The 14,672-nt window shown below is 44.8% G+C and overlaps 1 protein-coding gene across 1 annotated transcript in view; it reads right to left on the bottom strand.

Annotated features, from left to right (window-relative positions):
* uvrag (UV radiation resistance associated gene) overlaps positions 1-14,672 on the bottom strand; it is an 85,732-nt gene that overhangs the window by 55,498 nt on the left and 15,562 nt on the right. The window contains exons 7-8 of the mRNA XM_061250051.1: positions 8,880-8,985; positions 4,988-5,114 (exon numbers count right to left, since the gene is read on the bottom strand). Coding sequence (XP_061106035.1) covers positions 4,988-5,114; positions 8,880-8,985 — 233 coding nt within the window. The remainder of the gene's footprint in view (positions 1-4,987; positions 5,115-8,879; positions 8,986-14,672) is intronic.

The following is a 14,672-nucleotide window of genomic DNA, read 5'->3' as shown; positions in this document are numbered from 1 at the left end:
CACCTGTTCCTGCATTTTCACGCAAGTCGCAGGAGAAGGTCGGATACGGACTCCATCCATTTATTTCATTTTATTGGCGCATTCATCTTATTGCTCAGCGTAAAACTATGCAGATGATTTCAACCTTATTTCAACCAATATTCCACAGGCAAATGTTGTGATAAATTCCTGGATCAAGTACTGCGGTTCATTAAACCGCTGCAAACCGATGCAGGTTAAATATTATACTGTCCAGGACTTAGGGTCACCCTACGAAGTAAACAGTTAAACTGAGATGTACGCACGCAAGAGCTTTTCAATCCTGGGAAATATGGAGAAGTATGCCATCTGTAGCAAGAGTGAGTGCATGTGCGTGTGTATGTGTGTGCGTGTGTGAGAGAGAGAAATAGAGAGTGTGCGTGTATATAAAAAATAAAAAAAAGCACACCTGGTTTAAATGGTGCTCTGTTGCAGTGCATGCTACCTGCCCAAGCAATCCTGCTCTGGCAGAAATCCCATAAAGGGGTAATCTTCATCAGATGAGCAATGTAAAGATACAGTCTGTGTAGATGGCCGTGGCCTGCAGCTCCAGGGACTTCACCCGGCCGAGCCTGCATGGCTCTAGTGCGTCGCATCTTTTAATGTGATGGCTCTCAGCCACGTCTGCATCGCATCAAAGCCCAGATCCTAAAACAAACGGCACGGGGATAACCTGCCTGGAATGTTTGGAGACGTCATACTGCTCTAGAGATGTTATTTCGATGCCTCTACGTGTCGTGCGCCTTTAGCGGACAAAATACAAAAAAAAAAAAAAAAAAAAGAGACTTTAAAGATGGAAAAACACCCACATCCAGTAAGGTATCACTTCTTATGCTAACAAAAACAAAAAGATGGAAAGAAAAAATCTAAGTGGAGAATACCCGTAAATGATTAGGAAATAACTTACTTTGTTCTGACCTCCCCGGAAATGTGAGTTTGGTTGTGATCTTTTACAGAAACCTCTACCCTTGAATTTCAATACTTACAATTTTTTTATTTTACTGTCCAACTTGGTTTTATTATGGTCTTTACTATGCTGATGGAAGACTGTGGAGAATAGGGAAGGCGGAAGGGGCGGAGGGGGGTCTGGTATGGCAAGGCAAGCGTTCCTGCAGACGAGTCGTCTTCATCGATTCAAACTCTCGATTCTCTCACAAAACTTTGAGAATTAAGTATTCCTTTTTATCCCCCGGTGCGCACGGAAATTGCCCACTCACCGAAATCCGGAGGAGTGCTATTATCAATCTATTGCGCTGCCAAAAAGGTGAACTCTAAACCCTGTAGAAAGCAGACGTCTGGAGGAACTGTAATTATTCCACAAGGTAGAAATAATGTGTCCGCACACACGCAATGACAGAGACTTTCCGTGGGCACACTCTCCGCACTTTATAAATCCCCGCTCCTTCAAGTGTAACTCTGCGACTGACATTCATTGGCCTTCAGTCATTATGGTGTTTGAGAAAGGGGAAAATAACTACCTTAATCACGATAAAGAGCTTTGTGGCAGTAATAATTTATAATGATCGTGCTAACATTACACAGAAAAGTAGACAAAGGGAAATTGTGGAAAAAGTGCGACCCCCGTGATTGGATTAGTCTCTAGGAAAAAAATAAAGTTAGAGAGGTGAAATGATTTCAAAAACGGAACTCAGGGAATTAACATAAAAGGCTAGGTAGCGATACCTTCCATGCTCTCTTTAATTTGCTTTCAGATGTACAAAGAGTCAGGCGGTTGTTTTTGGCTTATACGTTACAACGGGGCAGCACAACTACACTGAAATCAGTTATCAAACGGCTAGCCATTAATCTGTCAACGGAGTGATAACCATCAGTGGGTGCTGATTGCAAAAAAATCTGCTTTTACAGCAAACTCTACATTCATGCTGACTTGGGCTCACCGAGCCTGGTTCAGCGTCTGTGGGAGTTTGCCAACTATCTGGCATTCCGCAAATATCTAGGGCTGCTCCCGACAAGACAAATGGCAAGGATAGATTTCTATCCTTTTTTCTGAGAACCGCATCTGGAACGGCATTCCGTCTTGGCACTCCTTCAGAAGGGCCGGAGACGGACAGAGCCGCAGGAAGTCTTCTTTGATATTTCTCCTTGCCCCAGCAATGTGGAAAGAGGGAGAGAGAGAGAGAGCGAGAGAGAGAAAGAAAGAGAGCCGTGGGATGCGGACACACAAGGGGCAAGGAGTGTTCCCTCTTTGCACCTTGCATTTATAGGTCTGGGTCTGGGTCCAGCAGATGTGAAGGTTTAAATTACCGGGCCTGAACGGCAGTTTAGGAAAGGATCTCTGCCCTCTCCGTGAGTGGCAGGTGACCGACAGGGCCGGGGAGGCAGAGGCCTCTGGCCTCTAATGCGCAGAGAAACTGCGGAGGTGAGCCCTTTGGCACACCCACAGAATTCCTCACCTCAGTCACCAGCGTTAGTTAAACAGGGCGGAGCACAAGTCGTCCACTGCAGCTTGACCAACAAATGAACCGAGGTTTTGTATTTATCACCGAGTTGTTTACTTGCGAGCTTTAGGTAGGACACTGAACAATGTGTCCTCTGTAGTTCCGAGTCGGCGATGTTGAGTCACTGAGTTAGGATATCTTAAGAAGAAACAAAGACAGCAAAAACCCCCGCCCTTTGCTAAACAGAGAGCCTGAATCAATCAGACCCATGTCCGCAAGGCTTCTGGCCTTACTGCCGCTAAATAAATACAACAGACTTTTTATACATGGACGTCAGGAAGGAGATTAATAAGTCTGAGAGAAGGCAGGGCAGTGAACGAAGCCCCAGCATGCCGAATGTAGAAGTGTCACACAAACCATCAGCAGGCATCAGAAGCAGCTCTGCAAGGGTTATTATTCTGGTGATTAAATGGAGCACTTCATAACAGCTATAGGAAGCCGAGAACCCAGAAACACTGCTCAACAAAATCGGCCCTGTCGGACTATGTTTCGTCGGATCTCTGTACTCTGCAGCACCGTAATAGTGGAATAGTTAACCAGGGTAAAAGCTAAAAGTTGTGACTTGTAACTTGGCCATCGGCCTTGCAAGAAGCGGCTTTTGCCCTGCATTCATCCTGACACTGTTCCTGCAGGCCTTGGGCATTACGCTTCTGACAGCTGGAGACCAAAGTCTATAAATTAGCTCCTCCATAGCTCACTCATGCGATGAGAAAGCAATGAGTGTGTGCTGTTGGACATAAAATATTAACCCTCCATTCACATTTTTATTTCCCAGAGGACACAAGGGATATGCACTAGTAAACTAGCCAGTAAAGCAATGCCATCCATCTCCGACATGACATAAGCTGGATTTTAGAGTCCATATAATTGAATAAATTGCACTATAAAATGCTGTTATTTTACCCGCCCAGATGGAGGACTTGGTTGCCAAAACAATGCTTTATTTATTACCCTGATGCACAGAAATGGACAATGATAACCGTGAGATTTAGACCAAGGATATCGCTTGACAATAAAGAGGTCAGGCACTTGCTGGGGTATAACAAGTTCTGAGAAACTGTAGCCTATTGCCAGTATGTGTAATAAATGCAGGAGAGAGTTTGAACTATGGTCTGTTTCTGTGAAAGCCAACCAGGTCTAACACTGAAGCTGAGCTGAGGCCTATGAGTGAAGCTCTGGACATCCAGGCAAACCTGAACACCTCCACATCACAAATTAGAGGATGTTTGTGTGTGGTGGTGGGTAAAAAATAACCAAAAACTGGACTAGAAAAGTAAAGGTAGTTTGCCTTTTTACTCTCCTTTTCAAATAACAAAAATATAAACTGAAACTATAATAAAAAAATATATATATATATAATAATATAATAATAAAATAATGTACCAACAAATAATCTAGTTGTAGCTGCCAGTATTCATTTCATGCTTTTTATTTTTGTTCAAGATTTTGTTCTTTATCCAACAGAAGTGGACATTTTCCTGAACTCTTTTACCAGACAGGAGGATAGATAGGAAAAAGGTTGGAAAGGCCAACAATTATGAGCAAGTAAACATGGATTAATTAGCACTGGCAATTTTTATAGTGGGTTAAAAGGAAAAGGCAAAAATGTTTTCCTCCTAAAATTTTTGTTGCTTGTTTACTTTTGGACCACTTTACTAAACGCCCTTCCACACAGCATGGTTTGGGCAGGAAAGACACTTTTCCAACTACTGGAACCTAAGGGGAACATGGACCACTGAACAAAAGGTTTGCATTTTCCACCAATTTTCCTTTAACAGCTGTTGACGACCATTGCTTCTCCCCTGTTGGCTGGCGGTGGCAATGGGCATGAACGACTGCGTTAAAAAGGTACAGAGTTCATTCAAGATTGCAGGCAGAGTTTTCTTTTACTCTTGCTTGGCGAAGCGGCCAAGTATTCTTGTCAATTCTGTTAACGCTTTGGGAGACAGAAACATCCAAAGCAATAGAAAAAGGTGCTACAACAATAAGTGCAGTTCCGTTACATTAAGGTAGCAACAGTACAAACCGTGATAGGAGTGAAAGCTCTATGGGTACTATAAGATATCTGGCATGCTTCTGGCATGCTTCAGTATACTTGTGGCATGTCAAAAATGGTGTCCTTCAATTAGCCACAAAGAGACATGCTTCAGTTCCAACAGGAATTGACTCATCCTATTGCTCCTACTAGCTCCATCAATTTGGGAAAGATACAAAGATACAAAATACAAGATTCTTTATTATTACTTCCCCTTATACACTTATAAAAGAGTCAAATTCTTTGGAGTACCACATTCAGTGTTCTGAAATGTGAGCTGCCAGCCACTTCATCTTTCTTTGCTTATCCTACCAAGTTATGAATACATAATTTGTAGCCAGAATAGAATTACAGCCCAATGTCCCTACTGGATGCAGGCATTAGTTTAAAGGAAAGTGGTTGTGTTCTGTGCAAGAATAGCTGCTTCTTTTATGGTTGTTTTAAAATGGAAGGGTGCAATCTTGAGCCTTTTTACCTTTCCCCTGAAGCTGGGCCTTCTCTTTTTGCTGCGTGTCCACCTCTCTGCACAGGGCCTTCCTCTGCCTCTCCAGCTCACTCCGGAGCACGCCGATCCGGAGCCGCATGCATTCCCGTTCCTTCTTCTGGAAAACACACACACACACACCCCCAGAGGAAAAACCCCGTAATTCACACCAGAGTCAACTTGTGCTTCTCGTTACCACTCTCAGCGCACAATCGGAGGTGAATTCCAAAGCAGCATAATTGAACCCGTGTTTTCAATTTCAGACCCACCAGTCGATAATTGGCCTTATTCGGGAGGACGACAAAAGCTGCTCATTGAAATGATAGGCTTTATTTTTCCAAAACAGTTACATTTTGTTTCTTTTTTGCAAGTTGTGAAGTGAGCTGTGATCAGGAACTTCAGACAAACTACAGCATCAAGGTTAGATTAAGAAACAGTTTCATTGCTGGATGGTTAAAGCATAAGGTACAGTCCAAAACCTGAGCAAGGATGTATCAGCATTTATAGGTTTAAAAAAATGACTACAAATTCTAACTGGAAAGGGACATGTGGCTTGTTAGAAGCAAAGCTGACATGTTTAATATTGCAGATTATTGAAGTGGGCCGCAATCACTTGTGGCATTTGAACCGGAGGAGACCTTTTCCCATCTGAAAGAGTTGGAACGCCACGCTCCCACACACTGAGAGGCAGGAGATGAGAAATGCCCAGCTTGACGTCAGACAGAGTTCAAAACTGCTCGTTTTTCAGCCTCCCAACATTAATGTACAGCCAGCCTCTCTCCCAGACAGGCCCTTTTCACTCTGCAGGCTCATCATACTCAGAGGCCAGTCCATTTATCAGCTCCAAACATCTCACAGCAAATCTAAATACGAGCCCAACGATTTATGGATCGTCTGGCTAAACACCACCTCAGAAAACCTCCCCCTTCAAACTGACCAATGACTGCGGACCAGAATGTTCCTGCAAGCTGAAGTGTGAGGAGTTCAGAGGAATATGTTGGGTGGGTGCGGCACAGGTAAGGCTTACTGGGCAAACAACAGCCGCGTGACAAACGAACAAGCCTCCGGAGCGGACTTAGGGGGCGTCTGCAGGACCAAGCATCAAGTAGCACTTTGTTTAACATGCGCAAAGTGGCGGTAAAGGACAGAATGATCAGGAAAGACCCAATGAGCACAGACAGAACCCCTGATCTCATACGTCCGCACCCCTGGCCCGTGGCCCACCCTCCTCCGACCCCGAAGATGCCTGTCAGAATGCAGGTCCAGCCATCGAGGCAGATGTGCAGTCCAATGTATCCCAGATGCTGGGAGGGGAAAACCCAGCATGTTTAAAAGGATGGGGTAGGACAGAAAAGACTGTACTCATGAGTCCTCAAGGGCCCAAAATGTGGCAATCTGATAGAAACAGTATCGCTACCCTGCTGTCCCCAGATGGGAGGATCTAGTGGAGCATCCTTCTACCTGTCCCAGGACAGCTGGAAGACCATTTTAGGAGAAGTGCAGGGATCGATGACCCGCTGGGCAGATGAAAGTGCTCTTCTCATGCGCCTGTCAGTCAGCCATCGGCACACATGGGTCCCTCCCCACCCCTCCAGAGTAGTCCCTAACTCATCTTAATCAGTTCCAATCTCATCTTAACAGGCCAGATGACTACAGCACTGAAACACTACGCTCTGTGACATCTGGCTAACCGCGTGATAGAACTATCACGGAACAGGCCATCAATAAGAACCTCAGATATCGACGGGGAATCTTCTAAGATGTAGCACGTTCGTATGCGTGATGTTTCGGGGGTGATAAAGGCACTCATATGGTTTGGGCGTATGCAAGAAGAAAAAAATCACTCCTTTATCACGATAAACCATTTTTATGTTTGATCTATAATGCAATCCATCCCTCTGCGGGCCAATACAGTCCAGGGCTGGCAGTACATCTCCTCAGCATTAGATATCCCATCCCAACCCTCTTCACTCCTGACAGGAATGCAAATTATGTTATTTGGGAAACCTGTATTTTTGCAGTTGCCGGCAGCACTGGGTATACAGGCCAGCCAAGTCCCCAGATAGCGATCGCTGCCTGGATCGCGGCAAACACTGATAACCCCTTATCGTGGCCTTATGAGGCCTTTGTACAGAAATAGAGGGTGTCAGTCACTCAGAAGATGCAGATAGAGCCTTCATCCCCTAAGTGTTGAGGCCCACATGATCCCGGAATGCTACTGTTGCGTGTTAAGGCTGCCAGGGGCTTTTGCACGAACGAAAAGGGGTCAGGTCATCCTTCAGAAGAGCCGGCATCGACAGCTTGCGTGTCAGTTCGCCTTGTTTTTTTCCCCAGGCCTGGGTTTATTGGGCTGTCCTTTGGCGCGATGGCGCTGCATCGCATGCTCACGTTTGATCTCCCGGTTCAGCTCAGGACAGGGGGGGGCCAGGACGCCGCCTACACACAACCTGGACTCAAATCACAAGACCAAGGTGAAAGGGCCGGACTCCATGGGTCATTGTTACTCTGCCAGACCGGGGCTGGAGGACGGTCACAGAGGTACAGTGTCGAGCTTGTCCACGGCCCCACGAAACAGGGGAAAACAAGGCGCCCTCATGTTCTCCATTTCCCAAAATCAAAGTGACATCATAGAGTGGACAGTATCAAAGCATGGCCAGTGAATCAGACTAGTGTGCAGGTTTAATTGCCGTCTGACCCGTGGACCTTATAAAAGTGAGAATGCTGCCCACAACTGATTCGACACAGCATGCAGTATCACCCACCCAACAACCTCTGGCATGGCGAGCAGGGATCAGACTGCGAAATGCGTAACACTCGTCCATCAGCCTAGGGAAGGCACTCAGGTTGTGAAGTCACAGGAAATATATCCCTCATCAAAACAAACATCTCCGCAACGAGATGGAGTGGCCCCCCACTTCAAAAGCCACACGTCAGCTCAAGCTACGCTGCCTTTGAGGCAAATAACTTTACAGCATTGGGACAATCTGTACCCAAAACATTAATTATCTTCAGAATCTGGTGTCCACACCAACTGATGACACATATTTTACTTTTAAGAAACAAGGAAAAAAACTGACAGGGAAACAACGAAAATACTTTTTTTTTAATGTATGAAAGCGCTATTCTTTGAGAACATGTCAGAGCTGGAAGACCATTATTACAGGCGGAAAGGAATACTTTGGAGGAGTACGTTTACTATAAACACCATATTGGACCATAGGATTATTACTGTGTTTTCACAGCTGCAAAGCTGTCAATTCTAAAAATGTCAAATATGTTTTTTTTTTACTTCAAACAAGGAAATGACAAAAGGTGGGAATACAAAAATAGAGACAACAGGCCAGTTATAATGAGGAACCAGGAAGGCCGCCATAACCTCCACACATTCTCAGTGCACCTCCACACATTCATGAATATATATGATTGTGGGGGATGGAAATAAGATGTCTAGCAGTTTGATCAAGTCCAGCTTTTACTAGAAGTGGTGTTACTGCACGTTGAAGCAATTTGCATGCCAACTTGCACACTTCATCCTCACCAAGAACTATAGCTATAATGATAACTACAACTATCACGATGTGAGCATCCACACTGAATGCATTAGTCTCATCCATGTCATCTGCCGGTTGCAGTTTGATTAGCTGTCAGGATTCATTGTTCCTGGCGCTGGAAAAATAAATTGCTCTGAAAGTGATCCCAACGATATCATTCCTCACTGTCGTATAATTGTGGTGTGGACTCCATCAACAACATATTTATAGTTATCGTTATTGGCGTGGATAGGCCTTGAGACCTGGAACCAGTACTGTACGTAAGGTTACTGTACGTAAGGTTACCTCCATCTCTGACCTTAATAGCAGGAGGGATAAAGTAAGGGACTCACCCGTTCTGTGCAGGCCGCCGTCGTTCTCAGCTTCTCCTCAATCTCCTTCCCAATCCTCTGCACCGTCACCTGGTTCTGCTTGATGGCCCTCTGGGCCGTATGCAGCCTGTGGGTCAGAGAAACAGTAGGGCCTCAGCCTCCTCTACCAAAGCCAGTCAGTATGACAGCACTAACGTGCCATTCATCCCAATATAACCTCCCACCTTCGCTCTGGCAGAACTGCGGTCATGGCATGGCTACTTGGGGTGGCACCAAGGGCCGCAATACCACATTTTTTAAATCATGTACCACTTAGTCAAAAATACAGCCTTTCAATGCCTCTGGAAACCATGTGGCCAACAGTATGTAAAGTAGTCGCCGGTTCAAGGCAAGTGCATTCTGGCATTTCTCGTGCCTCAGCTGCTCCTCATGTGAGGTGCAGGTCGGGGTGGCGGTGGCACAATCGCAACTTAACAGGCACAACTGGCTACGACTGGAAGAAAAATAAGAACCAGAGAAAACTACTTCATAAAGCTCTAATATTTGACCACCAAACCCATGTAGTACAGTGTTTGACAGGCCACAAAAAACACACACCCTAGCCAGGCTTGTTGGCAGATATTTGATGTGTCTGGTAAGACTTTCATCCGGTGAAACCAACCAGCAGTACCCCAAAAAGCCTCCTCAATGACCTTGGGAATAGCATCTCCCAGGAAATAGCATCTCCCAGGGTTTGATTTATCTGTAAAATAAAGGCCAATCAAAGGGCAGACCCCCCCCCCCCCCACCACCACCACCGATATAGTGGAGAAATAGCTCCTTGCACAGACGCTGAAAGTTCAACCTGAGGACGCGGCAGTGGTGGGGTCACACCCGTTTCTTGTTTGGAATTAATTCAATCAGGGTCTCGCCTTTTTCTCATTACTACCCTTGCTACAAAGCAACAGGGGAGACCCACTGGGAAAACAAACAGTCCAAAATGGACGCAAATGAAAGGAGAAGCTCACATATCACGCCGGAAAGATTTATTACCGCCGTACGCAAAACAAAAGGTGTAAACAAAGAGAGCGAGTATTAAATGAATGCAAAGAAACTGGCAGGATCAGCTATCTGGTCCAAAACATTTCCACACATTTGAGATACAGGTCTTCTGCCAGCGTCCTTCAGTGCCGACGGTACTCAGAAACGCCTTTGTGTTTGTGTTTTACCAGGGGTTATTTTGTTTTGTATTCTTTTTATGAGAAGCACTGGCTATGTTTGCAAGTTTAAAGTTCAAAGGAGCAATTCTAACAGAAATATGAGGCGAGCAAAGAATTTGAACTATTAGAAAAACACAGCGGGTAGGAGTGAAGTCCCTTGAAAGTTCAAGGGCACGTTGGGTTTATCTCTTTTTATAAAGATACTTTTTGTACATATCATTCTTTACTATATATATATAGTATATATAACTGGTTGGACAGTCAATTGAAAAAAGTAAATAAATATTTGAAACATAAACTTAGGGAACTGTTCATATGAAAGAACCAAACATACAGAATAAGTTGTTGGTTTTTAAAAGCACAAGTGATAAATGGATGGCTCACTCCCCCACCACACAATTTTCGCCTGGTTTATTGTTTACAGAGAACAACCCCAAGTTCTCTTGAATCCATAAATTTAGGAGGGAGGTTCACATCCCTGAAAGTGAAAGCTTCCAAAAAACCAGAGATACCCTGCAATAGAGCCCACAGCGAATTCCCTACTACAGGCCACCCTGAATTTATCTGATTGAGCATATAACCACAGACTAGGGTTTCGGCTCAAGAAACCTAAAGTTTCCTGAACAAGGGAACGTTGAGATCCATTCATGAAAATATTTTTTAAAAATACTTAAAAATTACTGGCAAAGCTTCTATGGCAGGCAATCATTTTCACAGCTTGGTTCGAAGCAGATAACGGTTACACAAGCCGGCTCCATTCCAGTCCGTTCTTCTGAGCCTCTGGAAAATCACTTGTTCTGCTGCCCGACTCTCAGCTGAAAAGTGGTTTTTGCTTTTCTCGTTAGTCCATTCCCCCTACACTGTGTTTTCTCAACGGGGTCCGAGCCTTCACGTCCCACCTTTGATGGCAAGCCGCGGCTTGTTTCCCCCTCTTTCTTTCCCCTCTGTTGTCTGCAGCTGGTAAAGCAAAAGGATTATCACATTCTCACGGCCCTCCCGAAAGGGCAGCTCTCCTTAAAAAAAAAAAAGTTTTAAAAGCACAGGTGGCCCACATTAAGAGAATCGCATCCGAGCGTTCTGTACCCAGATAAGGCGAACAAGACTGTCAGGTAAAAGCCACCCTGTGACGTCTCCACTGTCTATTTTGCAATGTAATCTGCCAAAGCGCAGGCCTATGTTTTTAGACCTAATAGCTTGAGACTGGCGTGTTCCTCAACCTCTAGCTGAAAGGGTAAATTTTACCAATCGCAAAGAGCCTTTTAGTGTTCGTGTCTGCAGATAATTTAGTGCCAGTGGCAGAACTTTCTAGAATAATTCCCTCTTCACTTTTATCACCGCCAAGGCCTTTCATGTATGACGCAGGCCAGGTAAGCGGTTTCCGTATCTGCGGATGTGCAGTAATTACTGGTAATAGCCTTATTGCTGTGCATCGTCGCCTTGGATAGAAGAGAGATCCGGTCTCCAGGACCCCACCACTCTACATGAAGCAATTCCCCGGATTTACTCTTCCCTCTCTCGGACACGAAATGGTGAAACGCATCCCACTCAAAGCAATGCTTTTTGGGTTTAAGATACCATCCATCCATCCATCCATTATCTGAACCCGCTTATCCTGATCAGGGTCGCAGGGGGGCTGGAGCCTATCCCAGCATACATTGGGCGAAAGGCAGGAATACACCCTGGACAGGTCGCCAGTCTATCGCAGGGCACACACACCATTCACTCACACTCTCATACCTACGGGCAATTTAGACTCTCCAATCAGCCTAACGTGCATGTCTTTGGACTGTGGGAGGAAACCGGAGTACCCGGAGGAAACCCATGCAAACTCCGCACAGAGAGGCCCCGGCCGACGGGGATTCGAACCCAGGACCTCCTTGCTGTGAGGCGGCAGTGCTACCCACTGCACCATCCGTGCCGCCGGTTTAAGATACCCTACATCTTAATGAGCCCTTTCCCCAAAATCAACAGTGTCCATGAAACCAGGCAGTCTCTATACCATACCAATGTTCGTGAATATAAAACCTGATTCCATGCACATTTTGTAAAAGGAGTTAAGTGGAAAATGTGCCGAATGTAACCTTCTTTATTGATTTCCACTTTTCTTAAATTAGAAAATTGGACAAATCAGCAGAGGTAATCACCATCACCCAGCTGCACATGGCAGATATTTGTTTTGCAATTACTGTAAAGGCCCTGGCTGGATCTGGAGCTGTATCAGCTATGGTGCCAAGTAAGTGCTCATGTTCAGTTGATGTGCCATTCAGATCTTGGTCTTGGAACAGGGCACACAACGGGCCCATCGAGACTTCACACCAAGAGACGGACTGACTGCGTGTCACAGATGTGAGGGGAAACGAAAAGAGAAAAGTTTCCTAAATGTCATGAATCTGGCTCTGTGCGTCTCCTGCAGGTGAACTGAACGCACTCCCCGGTCTCTGAGGATGTGTCTTCTGCATGGATCAGAGGCTATGGCTGACGTTCTACAAGTACTGCATGGCCCCCTGTTGGGACCACACATTATTCAAGCAAATTGTGAATAATTTTCTCTCCTTGAAGTGGAACAGTATTGTAAGAGAAAAACATTTCTGCTAGAGCAATTCACTTTAGTCAGGCTACTTCATAGTCCAAGATAACCAATGGCAGTAGCTGTTAGAAGGGCCAGCGTAGTATTGATCTGGCTTTATCGGGCAGTGGTATTGCGAAGGTGGAATCTGATAGCGGCACTTCCCCTATGTAAGCGCCATTATCGCCGCCTTCATGCATGTCTGCACTCTTATCACCCCTAGCCTGAGGCAGCCTGCCTCTCGGGGGTAATCTCTCCTGTATCATCAGAGAGAGGGTGCTTATCTGCCCCCGCAGTACGCTCAGTAGAAAAAAAAAAACACACCCACCGCCTTCTTCATTACAGTAACATTTTCTACCCTATAACAGTGACAAGCAAAGAATAATTTAAAGAGAAAAAAAAAAAGAAAAAAAAGAAGAAATCTCTTCTTCTGAAGTCTCGCTTGCAAAAGCGAGAAGGTTGAGGCAGAGTGTGACAAGCACGGCCGAGTTGGATCGATGGAAAAAGAAATGAATGAACATTGGAAATAAATAGAAAAGGACATTAACCCCCGCGACCCTAAACAGAGAAGAACTCCTTCCAGTGGTGCTGGGGGGGAAATGACTCGCAGCACTCCGAGAAAGAGAGAGTGCCTTACCTCCCATAAGCCCGGTCTCATGTGTTTACTGTATTGATTATACCCAAATAAATATTTAGGACTGTTTCTGTTCCAGAAAATAACTCATAATCCATGTGTGGAACAGTGAAGACAGATGTGTCATCTGGCCTGCAGAGATAAGGGAAACGGGACCAGCATTAGCTTAGACTCCCAAATACAAATGCATCCAAAGAGCTCCATTTTTAGCACGTTAGCAATATCACGACAGTATAGCTGCAGTGCTCTGAGAAAACATGTAATGTAAATGTTCTTATTGTTTGCAATGCCTATTTCTCCCACATATCATTTCAGTTTCAGCATTCATTTCAGCTCCTGCGTGACACAAGAACAGAAACTTTTATTTTGTGTGGTAGGGAAGGTAGGTACATGAAATGCAGTCCCTCAAATGATACCTCAGACAAGGAAGAAAAGAATAGAAAGAGAAACAGCCTTTCCTTCTCTGCCTGACGACAGACGTTTTTTGAAGTGCTTCAGTATCCAATGACAATACGTTTGAGGCTTTTGTTTTCTTTTCTCTGATGAGGGTCAGAGAAAAGATTATTGTAGATATAAACAGCTATTAAAGAGGCGCATTAATTTCACTACACTTATGAAATGGCTGACGGCATTTCACATGTAATGAAAGAATAAGATTACAGATAAAATAATATCAAATTAAATTTAAAAAGAGAGAAAACAAACAATATTCTCCATATCTGTACGTTGCTGGGGATACCAAAACATTGGCCACCTCAGGACGTGAAGGATAGATAACATTGTTTCTCCTTCCAAAATATTTTGGTCCATCTGCTCTCTGCTGACAGACGTCTGCCCTCTCGAGCTTATTATGTAGATAAACATAGCTGTTTACATGGCAACTTTTATTTGCAGGAAAATACATCTGTACAGCACTAGAGCAGGCAATCAAGGAGGTTCACCAAAAGGCCAAGTGTGCTTGCCTCAGTTGGAGAATTTTGGTTACCTACCTCAGACACAACAGCCAGCTTTCACTTCAATATGGACTTCAAATTTGTTTGAAGTGTGTGCGTGTGCGTGTGTGTCTGTGTCTGTGTGTGTGTGTGTGTGTGTGTGTGACCAATTTAGCAGCCTTGAGAGCCTCAAATAATAAGGCAAAATCTGGGGGGACATTCAAAACTGTGCCAGGTCGTTGCTCGTCTTATTTGCATTAATAGCAACAGCAAATCATTCTATTCATAACAGAAAAATACAATAAGTGGCCCCCATGTAGTCCACAAGATGGAGTAATGGGATTTAAGATCCTAAAAGTATGCGCTCTAGATCAAACTACTGAGATTAAATCTGACAGCATTTTAAGTGGCTGCCAATGCGAAGCGGGGTGGGAAAGGCTAGGAACGAGGAGAGATGGAGGCAGAGCCGTAACTGGACACAAA

This window comes from Conger conger, chromosome 7 (genome assembly GCF_963514075.1).
Source record: "Conger conger chromosome 7, fConCon1.1, whole genome shotgun sequence".
In the NCBI taxonomy this organism is placed as follows: Eukaryota; Metazoa; Chordata; class Actinopteri; order Anguilliformes; family Congridae; genus Conger; species Conger conger.
This window is presented reverse-complemented; position numbering and strand designations above follow the sequence as displayed.